At 43.3% G+C, this 24,919-nt stretch overlaps 3 protein-coding genes across 3 annotated transcripts; 2 read left to right on the top strand and 1 right to left on the bottom strand.

Moving 5' to 3' along the window:
* Positions 1-11,234: 11,234 nt before the first annotated feature.
* ficd (FIC domain protein adenylyltransferase) lies at positions 11,235-13,464 on the top strand (the record flags this gene model as incomplete). Its single annotated transcript, XM_079222344.1, is given in 4 exon segments — positions 11,235-11,267; positions 11,271-11,273; positions 11,277-11,553; positions 11,843-13,464. Coding segments are annotated over 4 exon segments (1,395 nt in total). The 3' UTR covers positions 12,925-13,464.
* Positions 13,465-14,471: 1,007 nt separating this feature from the next.
* On the bottom strand, positions 14,472-22,224 carry sart3 (spliceosome associated factor 3, U4/U6 recycling protein; the record flags this gene model as incomplete). The annotated part of the gene is made up of 19 exons (XM_079222342.1): positions 14,472-15,413; positions 15,522-15,697; positions 15,821-15,973; positions 16,360-16,817; positions 16,905-17,073; positions 17,163-17,239; positions 17,445-17,557; positions 17,668-17,777; positions 18,087-18,145; positions 18,233-18,310; positions 18,414-18,521; positions 18,636-18,774; positions 19,181-19,336; positions 19,451-19,575; positions 20,093-20,198; positions 20,477-20,661; positions 20,749-20,853; positions 20,948-21,074; positions 22,015-22,224. The coding sequence occupies 19 exons, from the start codon at positions 22,222-22,224 to the stop codon at positions 15,221-15,223; spliced, it is 2,847 nt and encodes a 948-aa protein (XP_079078468.1). The 3' UTR covers positions 14,472-15,220.
* A 667-nt stretch (positions 22,225-22,891) lies between these two features.
* On the top strand, positions 22,892-24,525 carry iscua (iron-sulfur cluster assembly enzyme a). The gene is made up of 5 exons (XM_079222360.1): positions 22,892-23,075; positions 23,254-23,367; positions 23,438-23,548; positions 23,641-23,719; positions 24,068-24,525. Exons 1-5 carry the CDS (start codon positions 22,974-22,976, stop codon positions 24,136-24,138), a joined length of 477 nt encoding a protein of 158 aa, XP_079078486.1. The 5' UTR covers positions 22,892-22,973; the 3' UTR covers positions 24,139-24,525.
* The last annotated feature ends 394 nt before the right edge of the window (positions 24,526-24,919 follow it).

Genomic DNA, 24,919 nt, shown 5'->3' on the forward strand with positions numbered 1-24,919 from the left:
CTTAATTTGCTCTGTGATAAAGGAAAATCTAAATATATATATATCTAAATATATATATATATATATATATATATATATATATATATATATATATATATATATATACGTATATATATATGCATCTTAAAAAAGCGTGTTTGTATTGCGCGGCACACATATTTTAGATTGCTTGCTTTTAGATCAGGGAAATTGAACTAATGGGATAGAGTATAAATGTCATAAATTGCACAGCTATGATAATCCAATATGGCTCTGGATCTGTGGATTTATGTGATCATCTGTGTCGCTTTTAACTATCTAAATCCTGTTAGAGTAATCACAGCAGATCCTATGGCACTGAAAAAGTAAATTAACAACTCTTATCCTCAAAGTGACCCAGGCATACGATCACAGGATTCCTTTCTGAAATCACAACATTGGGTTGTGTCTTTAAGTTAAATATCAGTAAAATCCGTACATCTGTAGCAGCATATAAATCAGAGTAATAAGAGGATTTGTAAATGCTTGTATGTTTAAAATCTTTCTTTTGCACTAGATGGTGATTCATTTCCCCTGCAACAAAATCCTGTTGGTATTTGCAAAGTCTCATAAACAAGTTACAAAACAACTAAAGGGCAGCATACATAATCAAACATCCGGTAGTATTGTGTTGAATTTAATTGTGTTATAAGGAGATATAATGTTATTGTGTACTTCCCCCTGAACGTTACCAAAGAAACCAAACAAAGTCTCTGGTCAGTCATCGCTTGGAGGCTGAAGAAAATAATGAGCTGCCCACAGCTGCTGAGTCATCGCTGTGTGCTGAAAGATATGCCTGTTAGTGCTGGAATTGGTAGATTTGACAAAGCTGGCGGTTTGCACACCCCCTTCTCTGAACGGCACAGGCCAGTGTGGACCCGAGACAATAAGTGAAACAGCAAGAGGAGCCTGTAGGAGGTGCCTGGTAATGACTTCCCCTCAGTGGAGACCTAATTATTTCTGTCTCTTGTCTTTCCAACAGATCATTTACTCATCTGTTGGCTCTGCTGTGTCCCTCGAACAGGTGACCAGCCTGAAGGACCTGCCTGAGCATGTGAGACAGGGCATGAGGGAGAATGTCCAATCTGAAGGTATATGTACAACTAATAAATGTTGAACATGTCATGCCTAACACCAAGACCAAAGATCAGGTGCAGAAACCTATTCTACTGCACCCAAAACAAACACAAATCATTGTTTTAGTTCAGTCATTCATAAAGGTGTTTATATGTGAAATGGCTCCCTTTAGGGCCTTGAGACAACAAGAAAGAGGACAGACAGCTATATAGCAAGGATTTAATAAATCATGGCCAGTCTCTCCAGGCTTTAGGCAAGAAGTCATGAGGAAAAGCCATCCACGCTGCCTTCTGTACAATCATTCAGTAAAATTAATTATCCATGATCCTTCTGGTTTATGTATTGCTGCATTTTATGGACTCTCTGCAAGATGTAAGTTCAGTCAGCCGACTCGGTTATACTCCTGCACAAAGTCTTCATTAAGCTCGTGGACATGACAGACTGTACAGCTTCTTTAGGAAATCCCAGATAAGACAGACAAGTGGTATAGCAGCAAGATATAGCAGAAAAGAACTGAGCAGGAGAGTGGGAGTGGAGAACCAACAGCTTAAACAACCTTATTGTGAAGGCTATGTTGGTTGAACTGAATGTTGTAGCCATAAAAGACTCTCAAGCCCCACTTGAGGGGTCTACCTGTAGTACCTCTCAGACATTTGTGTACAACAGCTCAAAGGTCATGGACATGCAGACATAACTCAGAGTACAACTTCTTGCAATAATAGTCACATTATGTATGAAACCTTTTGCATGAAGAAAACATTATTTTTGATTGCATTGATTGTAATGATTTTCCTTGCAAATGGTCTTTTTCAGAAGTCATTTTATATTTAAGGAAGAGGCTGTGGATCACTGAAATGCACATATTTAGCCTTAAGTATCTGAATAAACAAAAAACATTTTAATTTCCTGAACTTAAATATATGAGATAAGATTTAAGTCAAAAATCCCCAAAATGTATCATTCTACCAAGTATGGATTATTCAGGTTGCTATAGCTTCATATTTTGACAGCAATGGATCTCCACTAGATGTCACATTACACAACCTCATGACCAATGCAAAATAAAGTATGTGTCTCAAGAATCGAAACAGAAACAGTTATTTTCGCAAAATAAATTATTATATAACTTTGTTGCATTGTTGATTGAAAAAAAATCTGATTGGTAGAAAAAAAAAATTGTGTCAATTGTATGTATGTCATGTGTTTGGTTTTGATGTATTTTATTGGGTGGAGTGTAGATAAGACATTTAGCTTAATTTAATGTGTGCAGGCAAACTTGATTATACTGAATATTTTGATATTGACACCCAGCAGCCGTCCTCCTAGTGCAGGAAAACTGTAAGGACTGAGCTCCAGTAATTACCGGTTTGACAGCCGGGGAGGCTACTACATCTCTTCGCTTTCCTTTGACCTACTCTGACGACAGCAGAGGGGAGTCTCAGCATGCACAGGAGGAAAGAGGGAGATGGGGGAAACATCAGATTACTGTTGTTGTGAAACAGGGATTTAGAGTTTGTACACTTGTTGTTTTGTTGCAGGTGTTTTAATCTCTCTGACTTCTTCCTGGATAGGTTGTCCTCGGCTCTTGTCCCCAGTCAAAAACAGACGTACTGCACTACCAAATCGTCTTGTAACAACACCTGCCAGTCGGCCATGCATGTGTGGGTCTGCATTTTGGAGCAAACCCTTCTTTTAGATATTTTGTATGTGGACAGTTGTTGCTCCCAGTGCAGCTCTCCTTCACTCTGTCACCCATTTTACGGCTCCCTCATCCCTGCTTTCTGAGACATCCATACTCAGAGAGTGGAAAGAGAGCCACCATTCCTCTCCCTTTGACTGTCTAACAAGATCCTCTATCTTGGACACCCAGCTCTGTCACCCAGAACAAAGCCTCTTCTCAGACAGAAAGGCCAGCAGGCTGATGGCCCCACAGAGGCTGGAGAGAAGAGCATGAGCCGGTATGGGAGGGGGCGAGGAGGCTCTTCCAGAGGGATTTATTTCCTGCCCTAACAGGTCATTTTTCAAAGTGGGCAGATGGATTTTCTACCTCTTGAAGTACAGTACCAGCAAGTAGCGAAAAAGACAGGGTGTTATTTTAACAGTCTGCGACGGGTCATCTCTTGAGTGTGCTTCAAGTTAAAGTGTCAGCTGATGTGAGGATTTCAACCTATTTTTTTGCATACTCTGAAAGATATTCAGTGGGAACAACAGTTTTTTTTTGCTCACACAGCTTAATGAGAAAGCATGTAATTCATGTTCCATGCATCACAGTTATTTAACAACAGTGATAAGGAAAATAAAAGCATACTGGGAATGCATAACAGATAACAGACGCCTATGTTTTCACGTGACTGCTCCATTCTGACAATTATCTCAAAGTGACACAAGGCATTTAATTGCATAAACACAGCAAAAATGGAATTAGCACTCATCATTGATTTTTTACTGCAGACTCTGTTTTATCTGTTTCCACAGCTGAGGGGGTTTTAGCTCATATGAGCATATGCCAGATGGGCATAGAATTAGTCCACAAAATGACCCGAGGGCCGTTCATTTCATGCCATCATTTCTCTTTCTTCAGTCGCCCATTATGCCATATTTGTCCTTTTTCTCAACTAAAGCCGAGTCTAAACTCAATTGCAGCAGCATGTGGAGAAGTGGCAAAGACATCACTCATTTTATGCCCGTCTGTGGTTTAAGCAACTGGACTGCAGCCAGATAACACAAGTAATGTCCCACACCAGTTTAGTGTCAATTAGTTGTCTTAACCCTCAATTTAAGGAACAATGTATTTCTTCCTCACATTCTTTTGGTAACAACAGACCAGTAAAAAAAAGAGGGATTTCACTTTGAAAAATCTAGATCACAATCACAACGTCAGCTTCACAGGAAACCTTGTCAAGCAGAATGGAAATTCCCCTTTTCGAAACACAAAGCAAATACACAAATTTCAAAGAGATCTAAAAGTCACAGCCTGATCTGAAGATAAAAAAAGATACAAAACAGGAACTAATTGTTTTAAAGCAGAAGAGGCAGATATCATGACTTCTAATCTAAACTACAACAACGGTGCTATGTTTCCCATAATACAAGAGGACATCTTCTTATGAGAAGCTTACTGCCTGGTCAACACCCATGTCTTTCAAACTCTACACTGACAGTTTGTAACTCAGGTTTTCTGTTAAAAAATTGCAACGTCTTCAAATGATCTTTTCAAGATGGGATAACCCTGATGACATCATCAAGACAGCCTCTGGGTTATTTCTCAGATTTGACAACGCTCCTCCAGAAAACCCACAACTCCTCAGAGAGCACTTCTGCATTTTAGGAAACACATTTTCTGCACAACACTATAACATAAGAAGCCAATGCTCACATCAACACTGAACACCAAAATAAAGCCAGAATCCTTCGTAGGCTCCCCAGATATCAAACTCTTTCTGTGAGCTTCTGGGGGCCAGAGTTTGAGGTGGATGATAAGACCATCCTCCAGAGAGGTGGAGTCTCTTCCTCATCAGTAATGGTTTCACTGGAGGAGGACTGAAATACTCTTTTGACATGAGAAGTGTTCTCATATTGCCCACTGACTATGTCCTTCTCTCTGCATTGTCTTCGTTACTTTTCAGATTTTTCTTTCGTTATCTGTAGTTTTAGATAATTAAAATAGCCAAGAATAGACATACTCTTATATTGACACCCCCTGACCATGTTATCTGTGTAAAAAGATGTATAATATATAAAACAAATTATGTATGTTTTTTTTTAATCAGTGACACATTGCGTAAAACAAACTTGTACTCTTATTTATTACAGAATAAGTCTTCATGAAGTGGAAGATCTGAGAGATTTTGTGTTCTGTTTATTTTGTAGTAATAGAAATAACACAAACCAGTGAAGGCCTTTGTCTTCTTTTTTCTCACTGCAACCAGCAGCTGTGGGCCTGCATGGTTTTATGCATTATGGAGTGAAAGTTGCTTCCAAGCCAAAGAGTAATAATACAATTGTCTTTGGTGCAAAGGCAAAATTATACAGCAGTGAGTCTGATTCAAGCCACATATACTCTAAATTCAGAGCCAGTATCCCACAGGCAACTATAAGTCGTCCCTCTTCAGTTAATCATTGGCAGGATATTGATTACAAATTCTGCTTGGTTTCTTTCTTTCTTTGAATGAGAAACAAATGCAAAAATACTCGTGGCCACTATAACTTGCTCTAGCACCCTCTTTGCTTTGAGAGTTGTGTGAAAGAGAACATGAATAACAGGGAAGAAATAATGCAGCTCAAGCATGGCTGCTCCATTATTCTCCAAGGTGAAATTGCTGTGGGTCAGAGCAGCACAGTTGGACTCTGTGGTGGCAAATGAGGTTAGTGTGCGGCTCAACAGCTCACTGGGAGTACAGTGTGCAACATGACTTGACAAATTCAACCCTCCCCAAATTTCAGACAGACCGACTAAATCTTTAACTCCACACAAAATCATCCACATGGTTGTTCATTCATAACTTCCTCTGCACTGTCTATGGCTCCAGCATGTTGCTGCAGTCTCAGGCGGTGTGACTATCAGCTAGCCTGCCATCTGCTGAAGAGACCAATAATAGTGTTGACTCTGGCACGAAGCCAGGAATCAATCCCCATCACCGCAGGCTGTTCCCAGCTGGTGGAAATGCCCCAAAGGCATATTCACTATAAATAGATGAGGCATATAGAAGTATAAAAGTTCATGAAACCTGAAAAAACTGAATACCAATGACATGAAGGACAAATATAAATAGAACTAAAAATGTTAATAGAAAGCACATGAGATGATTTTTTTCTTCTTCTTCTTTTCTTTCTCTCTCTCATCTCCTGACATCTTTTGGGAATCAAAGGTCACCAGACGCTGGTGTACACTTCAGAGAGGACCTCGAGAGGACGCTGGCGTGTTTGTCGCCGCTTCTCAGTTCCGTAGCAACAACTTCGCCTTTTGTTTAAATCTGTGCCTACAATCACTGCATGTAGGAATAAGTTATCCCTATAAGTTGTATTTACACTCCACTGTCTGGTGCTGCTAACTGTCAGAAGATTGTGCACATTTGACTCTGTGTGCTCGCCTTCTCCAGTGATCAGCTGTTAGCTGTTAGCCGCCGGCCAGCTGTTAGCTCCGCCGACCAAGCGGCGCTATCAATTTACTGTGGATTATCCAACGTCACTCTGCTGCTCACGTTTGGACTCCTCCATGCCACGACTCCAGGACTATCCACCTCGTGTTCTGGCTACACTGTTTGCTGCTGCTGTTCTGGCTGCATTCCCTGCTGCTGCTGCGGTCCGAGGTTGGGAGCCTCCTCCACGGATTGCGGCTCCAGGATTTAGCTGGCGCTCCAGTGCTGCAAACATGGTGTTCTTCAAATACTCATCAACGCAACTCCTGGACCTCTTCTGTCACTTCATTCCAAACTGCATCGATGACATTAAGTCCCTCGGACTCCTACGTCGCCCCCGTTATGTCCATAGAGCCTCCCGGTGCAAGTTTGTTTACACTGATCATGGTGTTCCCTCAGTGCTGTCTGACGGGCGCTCCAACGCACAGCTACGACGTCATCACAACAGACCACACGTGTGCACCCTGAATAATCTGAGGTCCCTGGTCTGTGTTGACAGTGTCGTTCCCTCCACACCGCCTGCCCCAGCATTCACTAACAACGGTGCAACATTTATGCTGCAGAATGCTCGCTCAATCAACAATAAAGCTCTACTCATCCATGATATCATCACTGACAGGAAAATTGACTTTCTCTGTCTAACTGAAACTTGGCAAAATCAGCAGGATTTCATGGCACTTAATCAAGCCACTCCCCCTGGATATGTCTACATACAAAAGCCTAGCTCCATGGGTCGTGGCGGCGGGCTGGCTGTTATACATCGAGCTGACATCCTGGTCAAAGACCTCCCAGTACCCAATGTCACCTCGTTTGAGTGTGTCATTTTCTCCCTGGTTGGGTCTACACAGCTCCAGGTTGTCCTCATCTACCGCCCCCCTAAAGCCTCCACCACCTTCATGTCTGAGCTATCTGAGCTTCTCACCTCTGTCTGCTCCATGTCTCCAGCTACACTCCTGCTCGGTGACTTTAATATTCATGTGGACTCCACCAGCTGCTCGTTTGCCACCGAATTCCTGTCACTGTTGGACTGTTTCAACTTCACACAGCACGTTAAAAGTCCCACCCACACTAAAGGCCACACGCTAGATCTGGTGTGCTCCACTGGCACAACTCCCTCCCATCTGCAGTGCCTGAACCTCGCGGTTTCAGACCATCTCGCTGTTCTCTGCACTGTTCCTGTCACCCTGCCCAGGCAGCGCACAAAACGTACCATCCAGTACAGGAACATCAAGACAGTGAGTACACCAGCTCTGAACGACCTGATAGCGACCCATCTGGCCTCAGATCCACACGAAAGCTCTGCTGATGGGCTGATTGCCCACTACAATGCCACTTTATCCGGCAGCCTTGACTCCCTTGCCCCCCTCAAAACCCGGACTGTCTCCTATACCCGTCCCGCCCCCTGGTTCACCACTGAACTCCGCACCCAGAAGTCCACTGGCCGTCAACTGGAGAGGCGCTACAAAAGATCTGGCCTCACTGTCCACCTTGAGGCTTATAAAGAGCATGTGAGGGCCTACAAAGTAGCTCTCTCCCAGGCCAAAACACTGTACTACTCCACCCTCATTACCAACCAACAAAACCACCCCAGACTGCTGTTCTCCACCATCAACCGGCTCCTTCGCCCCCTTGACCCCCCCCCCCCCCCGCCCCCTCCCCTCAGGTACCCCCGACCTCTGCACTAAGTTCCTGGACTTTTTCCAGGACAAAGTCGAGTCCATCCATCAGCAGCTCCTGGTTCCTGCCCACCTCCCTCCACACACACTTTAGCCACTGGGAGTGGCTCCCTCGGATGTTCACCTGCCTCAGTGCTCCCTCTCCTTCTTCTCCCCTGTATGTGCTCCTCAGGTTGCAAAGTTGGTCACTAAGGCCAAAGCCTCCACCTGTTCTCTGGACCCCATGCCCACAGCCTTGGTCAAGGCGTGCCTACCTGCCCTGTGCCCCATTATGGTGAACATCATCAACTCCTCCTTGGCATCTGGTCTTGTACCCGACAGCCTCAAGATGGCCTCAGTCACTCCCATCCTCAAAAAGCCAGGTCTGGACATGGATGACTGCAACAACTATCGACCGATCTCCAACCTCCCTTTCCTGAGCAAAATTCTGGAAAGAGCAGTGGCCGCCCAACTCCATCAATATATGGCCAACCATGAGCTCTACGAAACATTTCAATCTGGTTTCAGACCACATCACAGCACAGAGACCACCCTCATCAAAATCACAAATGACCTCCTCATCGCTGCAGATTCTGGTCACATCACCATCCTCGTCCTCCTGGACCTCTCAGCTGCCTTCAACACAGTCTCCCACACCATCCTCCTCACCCGCCTATCTGACTACCTTGGCCTCACCGGTTCAGCTCTCTCCTGGTTTCAGTCCTACCTCACAAACAGAAAACAGTTTGTCACCATCAGAGACTCCAGTTCCACCCCGGCCCTAGTCAACCATGGCGTACCTCAAGGCTCTGTGCTGGGACCCCTCCTCTTCACCATCTACATGCTTCCCCTTGGTCAGATCATCCGCCACCATGGTCTCAGCTTTCATTCTTATGCTGACGATACACAACTATATCTCAGCACCAAACCATCCACCCAGCTACCCCCACAGTCACTTGTAAACTGCCTACATGCAATACAAATCTGGATGTCATCAAACTTCCTAAAACTCAACAGCAACAAAACTGAGCTCATGGTTGTGGCTCCCAAGGCCCTGCTCCGGAAGGTTGGAGATCTCCACCTGGACATTGACGGCTGTTCCTTCTCCCCATCCTTGGAAGTCCGCAACCTGGGTGTCATCCTGGACCCAACACTATCATTCCAATCTCATATCAGGTCCATTACCAAATCCGCCTTCTTCCACCTCAAAAACATCTCACGTCTCCGGCAATCACTCTCTGACTCTGTGGCAGAAACCCTTATCCACGCTTTCGTCACCTCCCGTTTGGACTACTGCAATGGAGTTCTGTCCGGGGTTCCCAGCAAAGCCCTGGACAGGCTCCAGTATGTGCAAAACTCGGCTGCCAGGGTACTCACCCGCACCAAGCCCTGGCAGCACATCACCCCCACCCTCATCCACCTCCACTGGCTTCCGGTCAAGTCCCGCATCACCTACAAGATCCTCCTCCTCACCTACAAATCCCTCAATGCCCTGGCTCCTCAGTATCTATCTAACCTCCTCCACCCTTACACACAGTCCCGGAACCTTCGATCCTCAGGCACGGGTCAGCTCTCCATCCCTCACACAAAAATGCGAACTTTTGGGGACAGAGCCTTCAGTGTGACAACCCCCACACTTTGGAACTCTCTCTCCATAGAGCTCCGCAACACACCATCTCTGGACACCTTCAAAAAACTCCTCAAAACTCACCTCTTCACCAAAGCCTATGTCCTCTAGCTACTGTTGCATTTGTTATGTTTATTTATGTCTTTGTTAAGCGTCCTTGGGTTTCATGAAAGGCTCTATATAAATCCTAGCTATTATTATTATTATTATTATTATTATTATGAGGCTGAGGTGGAACATGTGATACAAAGCTTCATACAAATACAGATTCCTTTTTATGGAATTCACAAACTGGATTGCATAAGAAGACATCTTGATGAAAGTGATTTTGAGGCCAAGAGTGCTGCTGCAGTATTCAGAGGATACTATGCTGTCTGATGTTTGAACAACAGAGCAATGCTGCCCTCTTCTGTTTGTTAGTTTACTTGCATTCAAATGAAAGCAGAAGACAACTGGGAGCAAATCTTTAGCTCTTTAGCATTGCAAATGATGTAAAAGTAGAGCAAACACTTTTTAACTTCTATTTTCTATATCCAATACATACCTGATTGTTATGTCATGGGAGGTGGGATTGAGTGGCTTTCTGTAATGACCAAATAAAGTGCAAGAAATGTCAAATTGATATGTTTTGCAGGGCTCTCAAGTGTCACGCATTGAGCGTGACTGTCACGCATTTCGGTCTTAAGTCACGCCCTCCCGCCACACATCGTATTTCTCACGCTGAAAAAAAACTCTAGGTTATTTAATGTGCCGCAGCGCGCAAACATGACCTGGTCGCGCTGCCCTCACCATGGAGGAATCAAGCACGTCTCCCCCGAATCCCCTGCCAATCAATAAAAAGAAATGGGCTACACGAATAGCCAATACACCAATCAGAAAAACGTATCTGTTGTATCTGGGTGAAATGTAATCCCGGGGGGGGAAAGAGAGAGAGAGAGAGAGAGAGAGAGAGAGAGAGAGAGAGAGAGAGAGAGAGAGAGAGAGAGAGAGAGAGAGAGAGAGAGAGAGAGAGATGTCACTCCTACCTGTCTTAAAAACTTGAGAGCACTTGAGAGTGTTTTGTGTTTGAACTGGCAAAAGAATAAGATGGCCTACATAAACTGTGGTTTCAGTCAATATTAACCCTAAAATAGGCCAGCTCCATAAGTATTTGTTCATTCTGATTGAATTGTGCGGCCCAACATCGTGGGCCACCTGATATATTTGGTCGGCAGAAACTTTAGGGTTGAAGGAGACACACATTTTGTTGCGTTGGCCTCAGTGTTGCCTGAAAGGCTCAACTTAGGGCATCACCTGAAGTATCGACCAATCAGAGACCTTTACGAACCATTCGTTGTATTGCTGCGTTTTCAGCCAATCAGCATCACCCTTCAATATGTTTAGACCAATGATATTCCAGGATGTTCAGACGTTCAGACCGCGGAAGTCAGCGATGTCCCCATGGGTCTATATTTTGTACACAACTGTACCGACACCGGGAACAAGTCCGCCGTCCCTCTCGTCGTTCAGTTACTCGGGTTTTTTTTTACTTTCAGATCAGACTCAGAATCACAATAAAGTGACGAAGAGTTCACTTGAACCCGCTCGCGTTAGTTTACTTACGAGTTGTAAAAATTAGGTAACTGAGCTGAGTTTCCTCGGCCGTCTTGGTAAGTCATGTTGCCCGTATTTTCCTTCCTGACAGCTGCCCTTCGGCTCTCCTAGCCGGGGTGGAAATACATGGGGAACCGTATCACTAGAAGATGGCGGATTTGACCATAGACTGTCATGGCTGCTGTGAAGGAGTGTCGTGACACCAGCGGCCGTTTCCTTGGAGGATGGGGCCCGCTGCTGTGTGTCCTCCTCGGCTTTCTGGTGGCCGTGCTGATGCCCCTGCTGGGGGAGGAGGGCCAGTGCTGCGCCGCCCGGAAGGGCTTCGCGCAGCTCCGCTGCCAGCTGTGGGGCAGCGCCCAGCAGCCTCCAGCTGTGCAGTCCACCAGCCTCACGGTCCCGTTCACTGCCCTGGATGTGCTGCCTCTGAGGTCCAAGCCGAGCAAAGGTACCAACATAATTGGTGAACTCATTCACATTTCAACTCACAGTTCAATATTTAGGTTATGTGATGCAGCATGATCACATGAGGATTTCCATCAATGTCCATTTTGTAATTCAGAGTAAAATACAGCTGATTTTATGTTTATAACGATCACTACTGGAGCGAGGTCCTGGATCTCATATTTCTTTTTAATATTGCAATGCCCCAGTGTTGAAAAGACCAGCTGCACTAATGCCCCTCTACAGTTTCACATGTGTTGGCATTGACGCTGCCCTTTGTGCTCTGATTGCAGAGATGGAGCTGGAGGCCAAAGCATCACTGCAGCTGGCACTTGAGATGAGGAAACTGGGGAAGAGGGAGAAGGCTCACAAGCTGCTGGCGCATGCACTCAGCATGAATCCAGACTTTGTGGATGCCCTGACGGAGCTGGGGACCATTCTGGAGGAGGAGAAGGATGTGGTCCAGGCAGACCACCTCTACACCAAGGCCTTGGCCATCTCGCCGTGTAACGAGAGGGCTTTGGTCAGCCGGGACCGAACTCTTCCCCTGGTGGAAGAGATTGACCAGCGTTACTTTAGCATCATTGACAGTAAAGTTCGACGGCTTATGTCCATACCTAAAGGCAACTCTGCACTCCGAAGGGTGATGGAAGAAACCTACTACCACCACATCTACCACACGGTGGCCATCGAAGGCAGCACGCTCACTTTGTCCGAGATCCGTCACATCATCGAGACTCGTTACGCCGTCGCAGGGAAAAGCCTGCAAGAGCAGAATGAGGCCATAGGTGTGGATGCAGCCATGAAGTACATCAACACCACACTGCTGTCCAGAACAGGAACCATGACTGTCAGTGACATCCTGGAGATTCACCGGCGGGTGCTCGGGTACGTGGACCCTGTCGAGGGAGGGAGGCTGCGCACCAGCCAGGTGTTTGTGGGCCACCACATCCCTCCACACCCTCGGGACCTGCAGAGGCACATGCAGGAGCTGGTTCAGTGGCTCAACACTGATGAGGCCCTGCAAATGCATCCTGTGGAGTACGCAGCTCTCGCCCACTACAAACTGGTCTACGTGCACCCGTTTGTGGACGGAAACGGACGCACGTCACGGCTGCTCATGAACCTTGTGCTCATGCAAGCGCGATACCCACCGGTCACTATTCGCAAAGAACAAAGGTCAGAGTATTATGCAGCTCTAGACACCGCCAATGAGGGTGATGTACGGCCGTTCATTCGCTTCATAGCCAAATGTACAGAGATGACATTAGACACATTGCTGATTTCTACAACTGAGCATGCCGTGGGCCTGCCGGGAACCAGCCAGGACAACGCCATCCCTGACTGCAAACAGACTATCCCGATTCACAACTGAGCTGGAGACGGGAGGAGAATCTAAAAGCTCTTTTAAGATCAATCGTATAATATTGTATTTTGAATGGCCTCGTCCTTTTGGCTCTGTCACTTCTCACCCTTTGCTTCAGTTTGGGTTACGGACTTGCTCAATTCATTTGGATTCTCCAGGATAGTGAATTTGAAAATTGATTTTGCTGTTACGTTTTTCCTTTTCCTCCCACTTTTAGTGTGTAACCATATGCCCCATAGGAGTGATAATGGATTTCTATTACCATCATAATACAGTCTGAAGTTGGACTACTGGTGATGTGAGGAGGCAAGATGGATTTCTTGTCATTTGACTTGAGATGCTTCAATGCAGTGAAGTTTTTGTGAACACTCAGTTAATTATCTACCTTTGGAATGAAGGTGATGTCTTGTAACACTGTAAAGCATTTTCTTTTTCATCTAGGTGATTATTTATTTTAAAGTGTTCTATTAAACTATTTTTAGAATTGGAAAAACTTGTATAATGTTGGGAACAAAGATGATTTACATGACTTTATTAAAACAAGTTTTAGACCCCAAAAAAAACAACTTGTTTTTGTTGTATCTCTTTTTACAGAAACACAAAGGTAGAAAACAGTAAATAATGAAAAAGCAGGTAAATAAATACTGATTGAACACCAAACAAAGCTCCATTTAGTATTTAACTCAATACCAATTCAAAACTTTGACTATAGAATCTAAATGAAACAGGTGCATTGTACACGTAACATCTTTTAGTATCGACACAAAACGAGTGGCTTCAGACACAACTTTTTTTTCTTCTTCAAATTAGGCCACTGTGGTGAGAGCAATACATATAGCTTGTATTCCATCTGTTTTGAAATTTTATTTTTATTACAAATGGTGACCTTTTTAGAACTGAATACACCGAAAATGATGTACACAAACAATTAATATCCATATTGAAAACTGGTCGACTTCGACTTCTTCTGCTTCTTCGAAAGCAGCGCCGATTACAAAGAGGAACACATTTATTAAACTGTACTTAGCTTCCACGTTCTCAGGATTCCCCTTGGATGTACTTTTCTAGCATTCATAATCATATTTACCCTTTATTAATGCCTCCCATCACTGGACTGGGCTGCAAGTACAACTATTTTTTGGGGATTCATTTGCCAATTATTTTTCCTCAGTTTGTTCTGCAAAATATAAAATGATGAAACCTGCCCATCACAAATTCCTCGGGCCTAAAATTACATCAAATGTTAATGTCTATCATAACTCTTAAACCCAAATACATTATATTGAACTAAATATAAGAGAGGAACAATTGAGATGCTGGAAATTGGCATTATATTATCTGTTTGACGAAGCCGCCAACTCGACATTTCTTCAGCCTCAACACCCTGCTTGTGTTTCACATGGTGCAGGGATTATGGGTAATTTCTCTCTGAATCTGTCTTTTGGTATAATGCACATAAACCAGACTGATGTAGAACACTATGTAAATGACTCGATACCCTGAACAGACGGTATATTAACAGTGATGTATGAAAAAAGAGAACTCATGAGAGTAAATTCAAGCAGTTCTGTAAATATTACAACTGATATCCAGCACTGGGACAGTTGTATACTGCAGTAATAAGATAAAGACAATTAACTAATAGTGGATTACTAGAGATTTCATAGCATCATAAAACTGAGGATTAATAGCAGATGGTAAATCACAGGTTGGATTATGTAAAAATAATCATTAGCTGTACTATACAGTAAATAGTAATCGCTAAACATGTTAACTTTGTCCTCAGGTCAAAAATAAGTTGCATAACAGAAATCCTTTCCTAAAAACATCTGACTGAAGAACATCCATCTGTACACACACACACCATTTATATTACACCACATCTTAACGTTTGCATATCACCGTTAAACAAGATTCACATGGTTTGCTGTTAAGAATATTTATACAAAAAATACTCTCCCATATGCTTTTCTCAGCTCTCATCCACTTACACACAAAAATCACATTGAAACAATTTTAGATTCTATTTACACACAAATATGATACAGTATTTTATAAAACAAATCTGCCAAGACACCTTCAAACAAACCAAAAGAAAACAATCTGTCACACTGGTGAAAAGTCTTTTTGATGGAGGGCAGGAGCTCTGCGATTAAGGCAAATCTCGCAGAACAAATGATGAGAACAAGACTGAGATTTAAGGGAAGCCGGGTTAACCAATTACACAAAAGTCACCAACACTAATTTGTAAGAACACAAGATGGCTTTCAGTGTGTAGGCGGTCATAATTATCTCGCTCATCTTCTCACTTGCTGAGAAGCATCCTGGCAAAGTCTGAATTTGACAACGGTTTCGTTTCTCCGGCTGCATCCCCTGCCACGCTGGTTGTTGCCGGCGCCCGCTCAGCCGCAGTCCCATTCTCGACTTTCCTTACTGACCCACTTTGTCGGTGCAGGGAACGAGGGAGTAGTGAGAGCTGGGTGCGTCCTCTTCCTCTCCTGGGAAAACAGAACACATCCATGTTTCTGTTCAGTTACAGTGCACAGAATGGCAGACTTTCAGAACATTTCAGTTGGTGTGAAAGAGAAATGTGCCAGTAGACTTACGATCCAAAGACCTGGCGAGGCATGTCTGTCATGTTGGAACCAGGTTTATCCATGTTTCTGCGAGGAGGGTTACTTATGGCAACAGAGATTGTGTTGTCCTCTACACACGTGCCGTCCAATTTCAGAACTGCCCGAGAAGCCTGGGCTTCATCTGCAAACTCAACATATGCCAGACCCTGAAAAAGCCACACAAAGGGTTAATACATCAACAGCATGGTCAAAGGTGGTAATCATTAGTTTAATCAGGATGACTATTATTAGCCTAACATCTGGACACTGTCCTCCTCTTAATGTCTCACCTTGGGTTTTCCTGAGCGATACGTGACCAGACGAATATCTTTGATGGTGCCGTGACTTTTGCAGATTTCCTCAAGCTGCTCTTTATTGCACGAGAATGGCAGCCCAGAGATGAAGATTTTTTGTTTCTCCATGGCTGTGTTGTATTTAAACACCTACGCAGACATTGATGGGAAGTGGTCACTCACACAACACATGATTCAGGTTTCTGCAGGGTTCACCAAGTTGGTGAGGCATTTCTATTTAACACTGGTTCATAGTTATACTGGCCAATGTGTGATTATCAACTAGCATTATTGATACTAAATCACATTTTTTCACTACCTCCCAGATGTATGAAGATGTACCCTAATAACAGGAATTCCTAATGATATAATTAAATTACTGGATTAGTGGAATAAAATGGATAAACCAATTAGGAATAATATATTCAAGGCAACAGAAAACCTTTGAGAATTTGTAAATTAAATTTAGGATTATGTAAGCCGTTTTTGAAGGCATTTTGAAACCTGGAGATTCTGTTAATTGTGTTGATATTTACCTTAAAGTCAGGATTTTTGCTTTTGTCTACACACGGTGACACAAACATGGGCCTGCCCTCCACCTCCCGCCTGTCCAGCTTCAAGGCTTCAGCAACAGACACTGTGGATTCAAACTGTACATAGCCGTAGCCTTTGAAGGTCCCTTTGGTGGCAAAGACCGGGCGAATCTGTTTGATGGGACCACAGGTCTCAAACTGCGTCCTCAGCTTTGCCTCTGGCTCCTCCAGTGTGTATGCCAGGTTGCTGATGAATACGCTGCAGTCATCGTTGCGAAGCTCTGGCTTGTCATCGTCATCGTTCCGTTTGTGGACTGCGGCCGCAGCTCCTTCCTGGGCTCTTTTCTTGCCGTGTAGAGCCGGCTTATAGCCAGGGGGAGCATTCCTCCCAAAGAGTCCCGTCTCGGTCTCCATGTGCTCTTCTGTGGGTTGGTTCCCATTTCCTCTAGGCCTTTTAGCACCTTGTTACGTTAGAGAGGAAAATAAACATAATTTCTAGTTTTCGCTTTAAAATAAAAAGGTGTATCATACAGATCATATTTATTTACCAGAGTTATCATTCCACTCATGATAATCATCCTGCTCTGCTTTTCTCTTCTCCCCAGGTCGAGTTCCCTTCTGGACTTTCTTCTGACCCTTCTTGTCTGCCTTGGTGTTTCGCCGCTGATCGCCTCTCTCATCCTCTTGGCGAGCCAGGTTGGCCTCTTTCTCAGCAACCTAACAGATGGGCAGAACGTGGTCACATTATTAGACAAAAGCAGTTTACTGACACACCTTTCCAGTGCAATGCTGATCTGTGCTCCTACCTTTGCTCGTTGCACATTAATCCTATTCAGCTTGGTCTCGGTCTTCTGCACCGCCACGTCCCAGTCCTCAAGAGAACCTGCAGGCGAGGACGCAAAATACAGAGACATACACTGTAATTCAAGAAAATCTTCTCTATTTTTAGGTTGTGAGAGAGAGAGAGAGAGAGAGAGAGAGAGAGAGAGAGAGAGAGAGAGAGAGAGAGAGAGAGAGAGAGAGAGAGAGAGAGAGAGAGAGATAGATAGATAGATAGATAGATAGATATTTTTAAAATTGGTATTCACCTTCAACCCTCTCAAATGTGAGCAGGACTTCACTCACATGCTCAGGATAGTCTGAGGTGCACTGAACTGCTCTGTGGAGAGCTTTCCTACAGTGAACAGGGTCTCCATAGGACCTACAAAGTAAAAAAACAAACAAATAAATCTCAAGGACAAGTTTTGGTGAAAGGATATCAGCACTTCACTTCAATTAACTTTTTCCCCACTCAGACATTGCTTGACATACCTCTCAAGGTTATAGTACTCCAGCCACATGTTGGCATACTTAGAGTTCCCTTTTGTCATGATACTGTCCCACAGTTCTCTGGCTTTTTGAATGTTCTTGCAATGGAGGGCCTGGTGGATTGAAGGAGAAGAAAAAAAGATTAGGTTAATTTGTGCAGACCGTTTACATATTACACATGTGACAGTGTAGTTATAGAACTTTAAGCACATGTAAATAATATATTTCATAGTCAAATTCAACTAAAACTGTCAAATTGTAAAAAGTAAAGTGCTGCAAAAAAAGACAAGCGTATTGCCTTTGACCTATGATTAATAAAAAAAATCTTAAATAACACAAAAGAACGATTAAACACAGGGTTAAACACAATGCAACATAACAGAAATTCATCTTAGGAAAATGGTCGTCAAAGTAACACTTACCTCTATCCTCGCCCAGATCTGCATTATGATACACGAAGAATCTCCACTTTCACCAAATCCTACAATGACACAAGACAATGAATTTCATAAAAACCAAACCAAGAACAGCACAAAATGATATCTCAGTCCGATGCAAATCCACCTACTTTCTTCAACATCTTGCTTCATGTAGTCTAGAGAGCGAGAAAAAGCTCCTCGTAGCTCCTCCAATTCTTTACTTGATTCTGAAAAAAACAAAAAGGAAACACCTTGAGCAAGGGAACAATGAGGGAACTCAAGTGAAGTATTTAACTATATAAATTGTGTTTCACACAGAACTGCTCTCACCGTTGCTGAAATCCACGCGTCTCCTCAGATAGTCGAGGTGTGCTTGCCAAATTTCCACATAATCCGTTGCTTGAATGAAACCTGCATTCAGCGCCTTTTCAAATACATCTGTGAGGAAGAAAATTACACTACTACCAGGTCTGGGATGTAACAAGCGCACAGCTGCATGTCCAGCAACGGGGTAATCATCTGAATAGCTTCTCACTGGTCTCTCGTTGTTACCTGAGACCGTCTCATGGTCAGCGCCATGCCTCTCCAGCGCAAACAGGTAGCTCTTCCACAGACCCATCGTCCAGGGGCAGTTCCTGACCGCACGTTCATGAGAGGAGAGAACCATGTCTTTGATCTTCAGCTGACGGTCCTGTAGAGTCCAGAGAGGACAAATGACAAAAAGATTAAAATAATCTTAAACTAAACTGAAAGATTTATTACTGGAGATTTAATGAGGTTGTTCTCCAAGTTTAGGTTTAAAACGTCAGAAACTACATTACAAAAATGTAAAGACCCATGAATCTATTTCAAGAGAAGCCATTAGAGAAAGTAACGGCTGTAATTTACCAAGTTAACCTCAGTGCAATGTTTTGACCATAGCTGTTAATCTCTTGCTGGCAGACGATTGAGTTGGCAAGTTCTCTGCGCTGAATAAGAGCAGTCAGTCTAGGAGGCAGTGCCATGCGAAAGAAGTCCAAACTCTACACAATAAACATTACAGTTAACTGGAAGCCTTAAAAAGGACAGCACCATGCCAAACACTGACCAATACTCACAAGATAGGTGGTGTATTTTGCCCACATGTCTGGTACAAGGCAGTTCTCTGCTAAAGTCCGCTCAAAGAGGATCTGGATCCGTGCAGGGTCGCCCTCCTTCAGTTCAAAGTCAATGTAGGACTGATACTCTGCCAGTTTAGGAGGTTCTGCTACTATCTGCAGAAAGACAACAGCATGCAGAAAATATGCACAAAAAACAATGCACATTATTAAAAAAACATACAAGGAGAACAGCTGCAACAGACAGAATTATCAAGTCAAGTTAGTTACCAGTGCTTCTTCAAAAGATTTGCACTTCGCCATCTGCTGCAAAGCCTTTTTGTACTGATGTATGACCATCTCAGACACCTCATGTTCAGACCACTCTTCATACTCTGCATAGGTGGCTTCCATGTCTACAAAGCAACGGAGCACAATTTTCTCAAAGTTCAGACATTTATCAACATTGTCAATAAAGATACATATACTACGTACAGTATTTACAAAATGTAAACATATTGCTTTTATGTTAGTGTGTTCAATGTATACTGCCTAATCTCAGTCTCATTCTGAAGTGAATAGTTATTTTAAGTGAGATGTTTCGATAATAAAGGAATTTAAACACTACAGAAATGCCTCTGCTCCCCATTCAGCTGGAAACAGAAAAAAAACAGCACAATACTAGACCATCTGGCTGCATCTCGCCCACTCCTGCAACAAACTGAAAGCCTATCAGAGACTGAAGAGGAGTATTCTCTTTCTAAATCTGTACCTCATTTCAGAAGCCACACAACAACCGTGCCACACAACAAGGCAGCATTCTCATTTTAAATGGGGTAATTCGCAGTTGCTTTTTTAAACATACGATCCTTCCAACACAGATGCTGCCTGTTTTCCAGCAGCTCGTCTGGACAGAAGAGGCGTCATGCTTACCCATAAAAGGGACGGCCAGCTGGCGCCGAAACAGTGTATGGATACGCTCAAGCTGAGTTTTCAGCAGTTCCTGCTCTTCGGGATTAAGAATCTTTCCATGGGAAGGCTGGAGAGAAATACAGCGAAGAAAATGCTGTCAATATTTAGCAAATTCACAGGAATTCAAATTCAGCATCGAAGGTTTATTTATAATCATTCTGAGGAAAGTGAGTGGATTATAATTCAAAAGCATGCTTTGACACAATATTAACTGGAAAAGGGCGATTGATATCACCTGCAAATATACAATACTGCTTTTTTTTGCATTTAAAAATGTTTTTGAGAACAAATATTTATACAGCGACAAATTCAGTACATATATTTGACTAGTGATGAAAGACAAACCTGTACTGTGGAAAGCATGACGTTCTCAAACTCTCTGAATGCTTCCCACACCATGTGCCCCTTGGTCATGTGAAGTCCCACAGCTGTCACTGCCCTCTCAAAGATGGCTCTCACTTTGTCCAACCCACCTGGTGAGCCCATGCCACCAATTGAATATTGAGCATATTCAAGCCAGATATCTGGACCTTGGGATAAGAGGGAACTAAATGTTAAAAACATGAATTAACTGAATGTAGAATCAAAAGCTGTTAACAATGGTGGGATGCACTCACAGATATAGTCTTTGACAGCCGTCTCAAAAAGTTCATATACTTTCTCCCGGTTTGGCTCCTCTTCAGTCAGACGGATTTCATCCTTGAGCCAATCCAGCCAGATCTCTGTAGGGTTCATTAAAATGTAGTTTCACTTGCAAATAATGGCGTTTGTCAACTGATACTTCTGAGCCAAAAACTGTCTCAGACATGCACCAACCTTCAGTGAGTGGGAAAAGTTCACTCATTTTCTGCCTTGCCTTCCGCAGACGGAGAAGTTCTCCCTCCTGCTTCAGTAGTTTGATGAGATCAATGTGGCAGTTGTAGTCGAACGCATTGATTGACAGCTGAAAAATCACAGAGATGAGGTAAGATATTAAACAATACAATTAAACGTATCCCAATTAACTAAATACTTCATGTGCATGCATGTTATTCTAGCAGTGATTTAGCACTAATTCCAAAGAAAATGGCATACCTCATTCATGACAACAATTCAATAATGACATTATCAATCTAACAGGCATGCTACACAATGTTGAACAAAACATTGATACAATCTGTATTTCTCTGACACTCAGTTGCTGGGTTATTAAGTTGTCCCTAGCTAACACTAATCCAATGCATAAACTGCAGCCTAAAAAATGACCATGAAGTTGAAAATCAATAGCTCCTTAAACATGTTTACTATAACCTTCACGGCGGTGGGATTGGCTGCACAAGTTTATATCAGTTTCCAGCCAAGTGTATCTAACAAACCGAGTGTGCTGTAGTACCGCTAATGTTATACATTTGGTTTCTCTCAACTCTTTTAGTGGCAGCAAAGACAACAGCATGTACTGCATCACAGCAACATATTGACTTCAAACAAAGTGTTGTGAGCTGTCAATGCAGCAGATTAAACACATTAAACGTGACACCCAGTACAGTTCGAGCAAGGTGCACTTTATATGTGCACATGTACGTTCTAACTAAATTAAACAGAAAGCTGTAATGTCGCACTGGATTGAGTGTAAAAAAGGCGCGAGTGACACGATAAACTATTAGCATCACAGATTAGCAGGTCGGCTAATCACGGCGGCTAGTTTCTGTGAATGACGTCGTATCAAACGCGCTTAATTGTTTTAAATAACAGCAGCTGTCTGTTTGTTGTTTTGTTTCAATTAAGAGCATAACAGAACAGCTCGTGATTTTAAAGCTGTTGTAGCGGACCGTGTTTAACGTCAACACCCATTCATTCTCATTAGCTCGTCGGCTAACGTGAGCGGACTCAGCTCGGCTGATTACCTGCTCCTCCAACCGTTGGATCTCTGCTTCATTCTCTTTCTCGTCTTCCGACGAATTCCCCTCTTCCTCTTCTGAATTTTCTACTCCCATACCATCCGCCTCCTCCGCCTCATCCTCTCCGTCCGATCCCATGTCTCTCTCCTCTATCCCTACGTCTCCCTCTTCCATGTCTTGCAAATGCGTTTGCTCTGCGTCGCTTGATGCGGCCATGTTGGAAGTCCGTCTGCCTGGTAACAACCAGTGTTACCAAATCCTCAGCAAGGAAAGTCGCTATTGGCTGTCTTCTTCTTCTTCTTTTTCTTTTCAGGTTTTCTGGCGGATGGCTTCTAACAAAAGGCGCATTATCGCCGCATACTGCATTGGAGTGTGGACCAGAGTTATCTACCCCTTTACAAAATTAAAATAAAATAAAAAATGTACAATGCCACAGTGACCTGCTCGGTTGTAGTTGTTGTAGCACGTCCGTCGCTGTAGTCCTCGCGGACGTGAACTCTGGGATTTCAAACAAAAAGCATCTCAAAACCACAGGCCCACCTTCGCTAACTAATTAGGTCGAATTGTTCTTCTTTGGTAAACCTTATACTACTTGAAAGGGGCACATTTGTATTTTCCAGATGTTATAGCCCTCTTATAAACATGTATATTGAAATATGTGTGTGTCCTTGTTTCAATGCTAATATTTCTGGCAATATATGGACTTCTAATTTTTTCCTAAATAGTTTTTTTCTACCACTATATTGTCCACAGACATTTTAGAGACACGTTAACATAACAGTTACTTATTAGCGAATCCTCCGTAACAACCCGCCGGGAGTCTCGCGAGAGCGCCTGAACTCATCGTGACATGGATCCCCTAACTTCCACACCTTCCGCCTTCACATGTTTATCAACAAAAAGTGTCCGTCCTCCCTCGTGCTCACTCGTTAATTTCCGTTAACCGTCGGCAACGTTATCTCAACATGGCGATTGCCTCTTTACGAAACTCTACGTCCTCGTTGTTGTTATTTACCAGGCGGTTGTTCAGGCCGGAGCTGAATGCTCTCTGTTCATATCACACAAAGGTAACTCATGAAATGTGTCTTTAGCACGTCATTGAAACCTACACATGCGTTTTATTACAGTTATCTAACGTTACGTGTGTTGTCTGACAGAAGCTATACTTTAGCCGCAGCGTCTGATCTTAACACTGAAAACAACAACGCAGTGACGTATCATCTTGTGTGTATCACTTTCTTCAAGGTGGTGGATCACTATGAAAACCCAAGAAATGTGGGAACTCTAGACAAAAACGCCAAGAATGTGGGGACTGGATTGGTGGGGGCACCAGCCTGTGGCGATGTCATGAAACTACAGGTAAGGTGCTGTCACTACAGCTGTCATAACTTGCTGTTGTGTACTAGGTTTGATAGTGTGTTGTTTTCAGATCCAGGTGGATGAAAATGGCAAGATTGTTGATGCAAAGTTTAAGACATTTGGCTGCGGATCTGCCATTGCTTCCAGCTCTCTTGCAACAGAGTGGGTGAAGGGGAAGTCGGTGAGTTTGTATGACACTGTTGAAAAGCAAAGTAAAATAATATCTTTACAAATCCAGATTTTCTTTTGTTGAAGTCTGCTTTCACCCTGTAGGTAGATGAAGCTCTGAAGATCAGGAACACAGACATTGCCAAAGAACTCTGCCTTCCGCCAGTCAAGCTTCATTGTTCCAGTGAGTTCGTTATCAAACGCCTGAACGCTTAATATACATGATGATGGATGACAAAAATATAAATATAAAATGCCGGTTCACAGCGAGCCACTTGAGCAGCGTCAATGCTCCTTTACAGACCATACACATTACTGAAACTCTACTGGAGCTGAACGCCATTATCTATCTAAGATAGTCTCGGCTTTGGTGTTTCAATGATGGAGGAGGAGATGCCCAGTTTTCATACATTTTGACCTATTCAGTTTGCTATTTCTCAACTCACTACCTGGCCAAATGTTTCTTGGTGAGATAAATGCTTAATGTCATGCTCAAAGTGTCTCTAAAACCTTCTTCTTCTTTTTCTTTCAGTGCTTGCAGAAGATGCCATAAAAGCAGCGCTGTCCAACTACAGGATAAAACAACAGGACAAGAAGGAGTAACATGTGCATGCCAGCAGTTGTTGAGTTATTAACTGCTATTATGTACCAGCCATGTGCTGTTTGGAAGATTGGTCACTATAATACTACATCAGGTATCGCAACCTCTTTTGGGTGTGAAATACTCTTTAACAATCTCTTTTAAAATATCAGATGTTAATGGTGTTTCCTACACATAACACAAATAAGATCCTGAATGTAGGCCAGAGTGTGTTTTTATTTTATTTTTGGCATTCAGGCCACATTGGGCTTGATTATATAAAACCACTGGTTCCACAGGGAGGATTCTGTTTGTACATGCAGTTAGGTCGGCAGCTTTTGTACATATACAGAATATTGTATGAGACTGTGTGCTTATTGTGAGTCAAATTATTAAAAGCATTTTCAGTGCATCTGTGCCACCAATCATCCACCAGAGCCTATATCAAGCGGAGCCACCCTCTGTTGGCGCAAAAGCACTTTTTTCAGTACAAGCAGCACTGCCAGCATTAGGAGAGCTACTAATATGCATAACACAACGAGCAGAGAGATGACCACTGCAAAATCCTGTTGTGGGTTGCAAGTGGGCCTGAGTGCGTCTCTGTTTGTGGAGATCAAAGACTGTGTCCCTTCCGCTGAAGTTGCATTATTCTGCGGGGTCCGACCTGTGATGTTTTCTCTGCATTTCTGTTCCTCATCAGACTCATCACTGACTGATTGTGTTTTATTTAGGGACAAACACTCTTCATAGGTAAGGGTCTCTAAAGAATAGTAGTTGAGCAACACACACGTCTTATGAACATCT

This window comes from Taurulus bubalis (assembly GCF_910589615.1).
Source record: "Taurulus bubalis genome assembly, chromosome: 8".
Taxonomy (NCBI): Eukaryota; Metazoa; Chordata; class Actinopteri; order Perciformes; family Cottidae; genus Taurulus; species Taurulus bubalis.

Bases quoted from the DNA above. Each gene is read 5' to 3' on its own strand.
- iscua (XM_079222360.1), top strand. From the start codon at position 22,974: ATGGCGATTGCCTCTTTACGAAACTCTACGTCCTCGTTGTTGTTATTT. The intron at 23,549-23,640 runs GTGAGTTTGTAT...TTCACCCTGTAG, and splicing joins AGTGGGTGAAGGGGAAGTCG to GTAGATGAAGCTCTGAAGAT. The intron at 23,720-24,067 runs GTGAGTTCGTTA...TTTTTCTTTCAG, and splicing joins AGTCAAGCTTCATTGTTCCA to TGCTTGCAGAAGATGCCATA.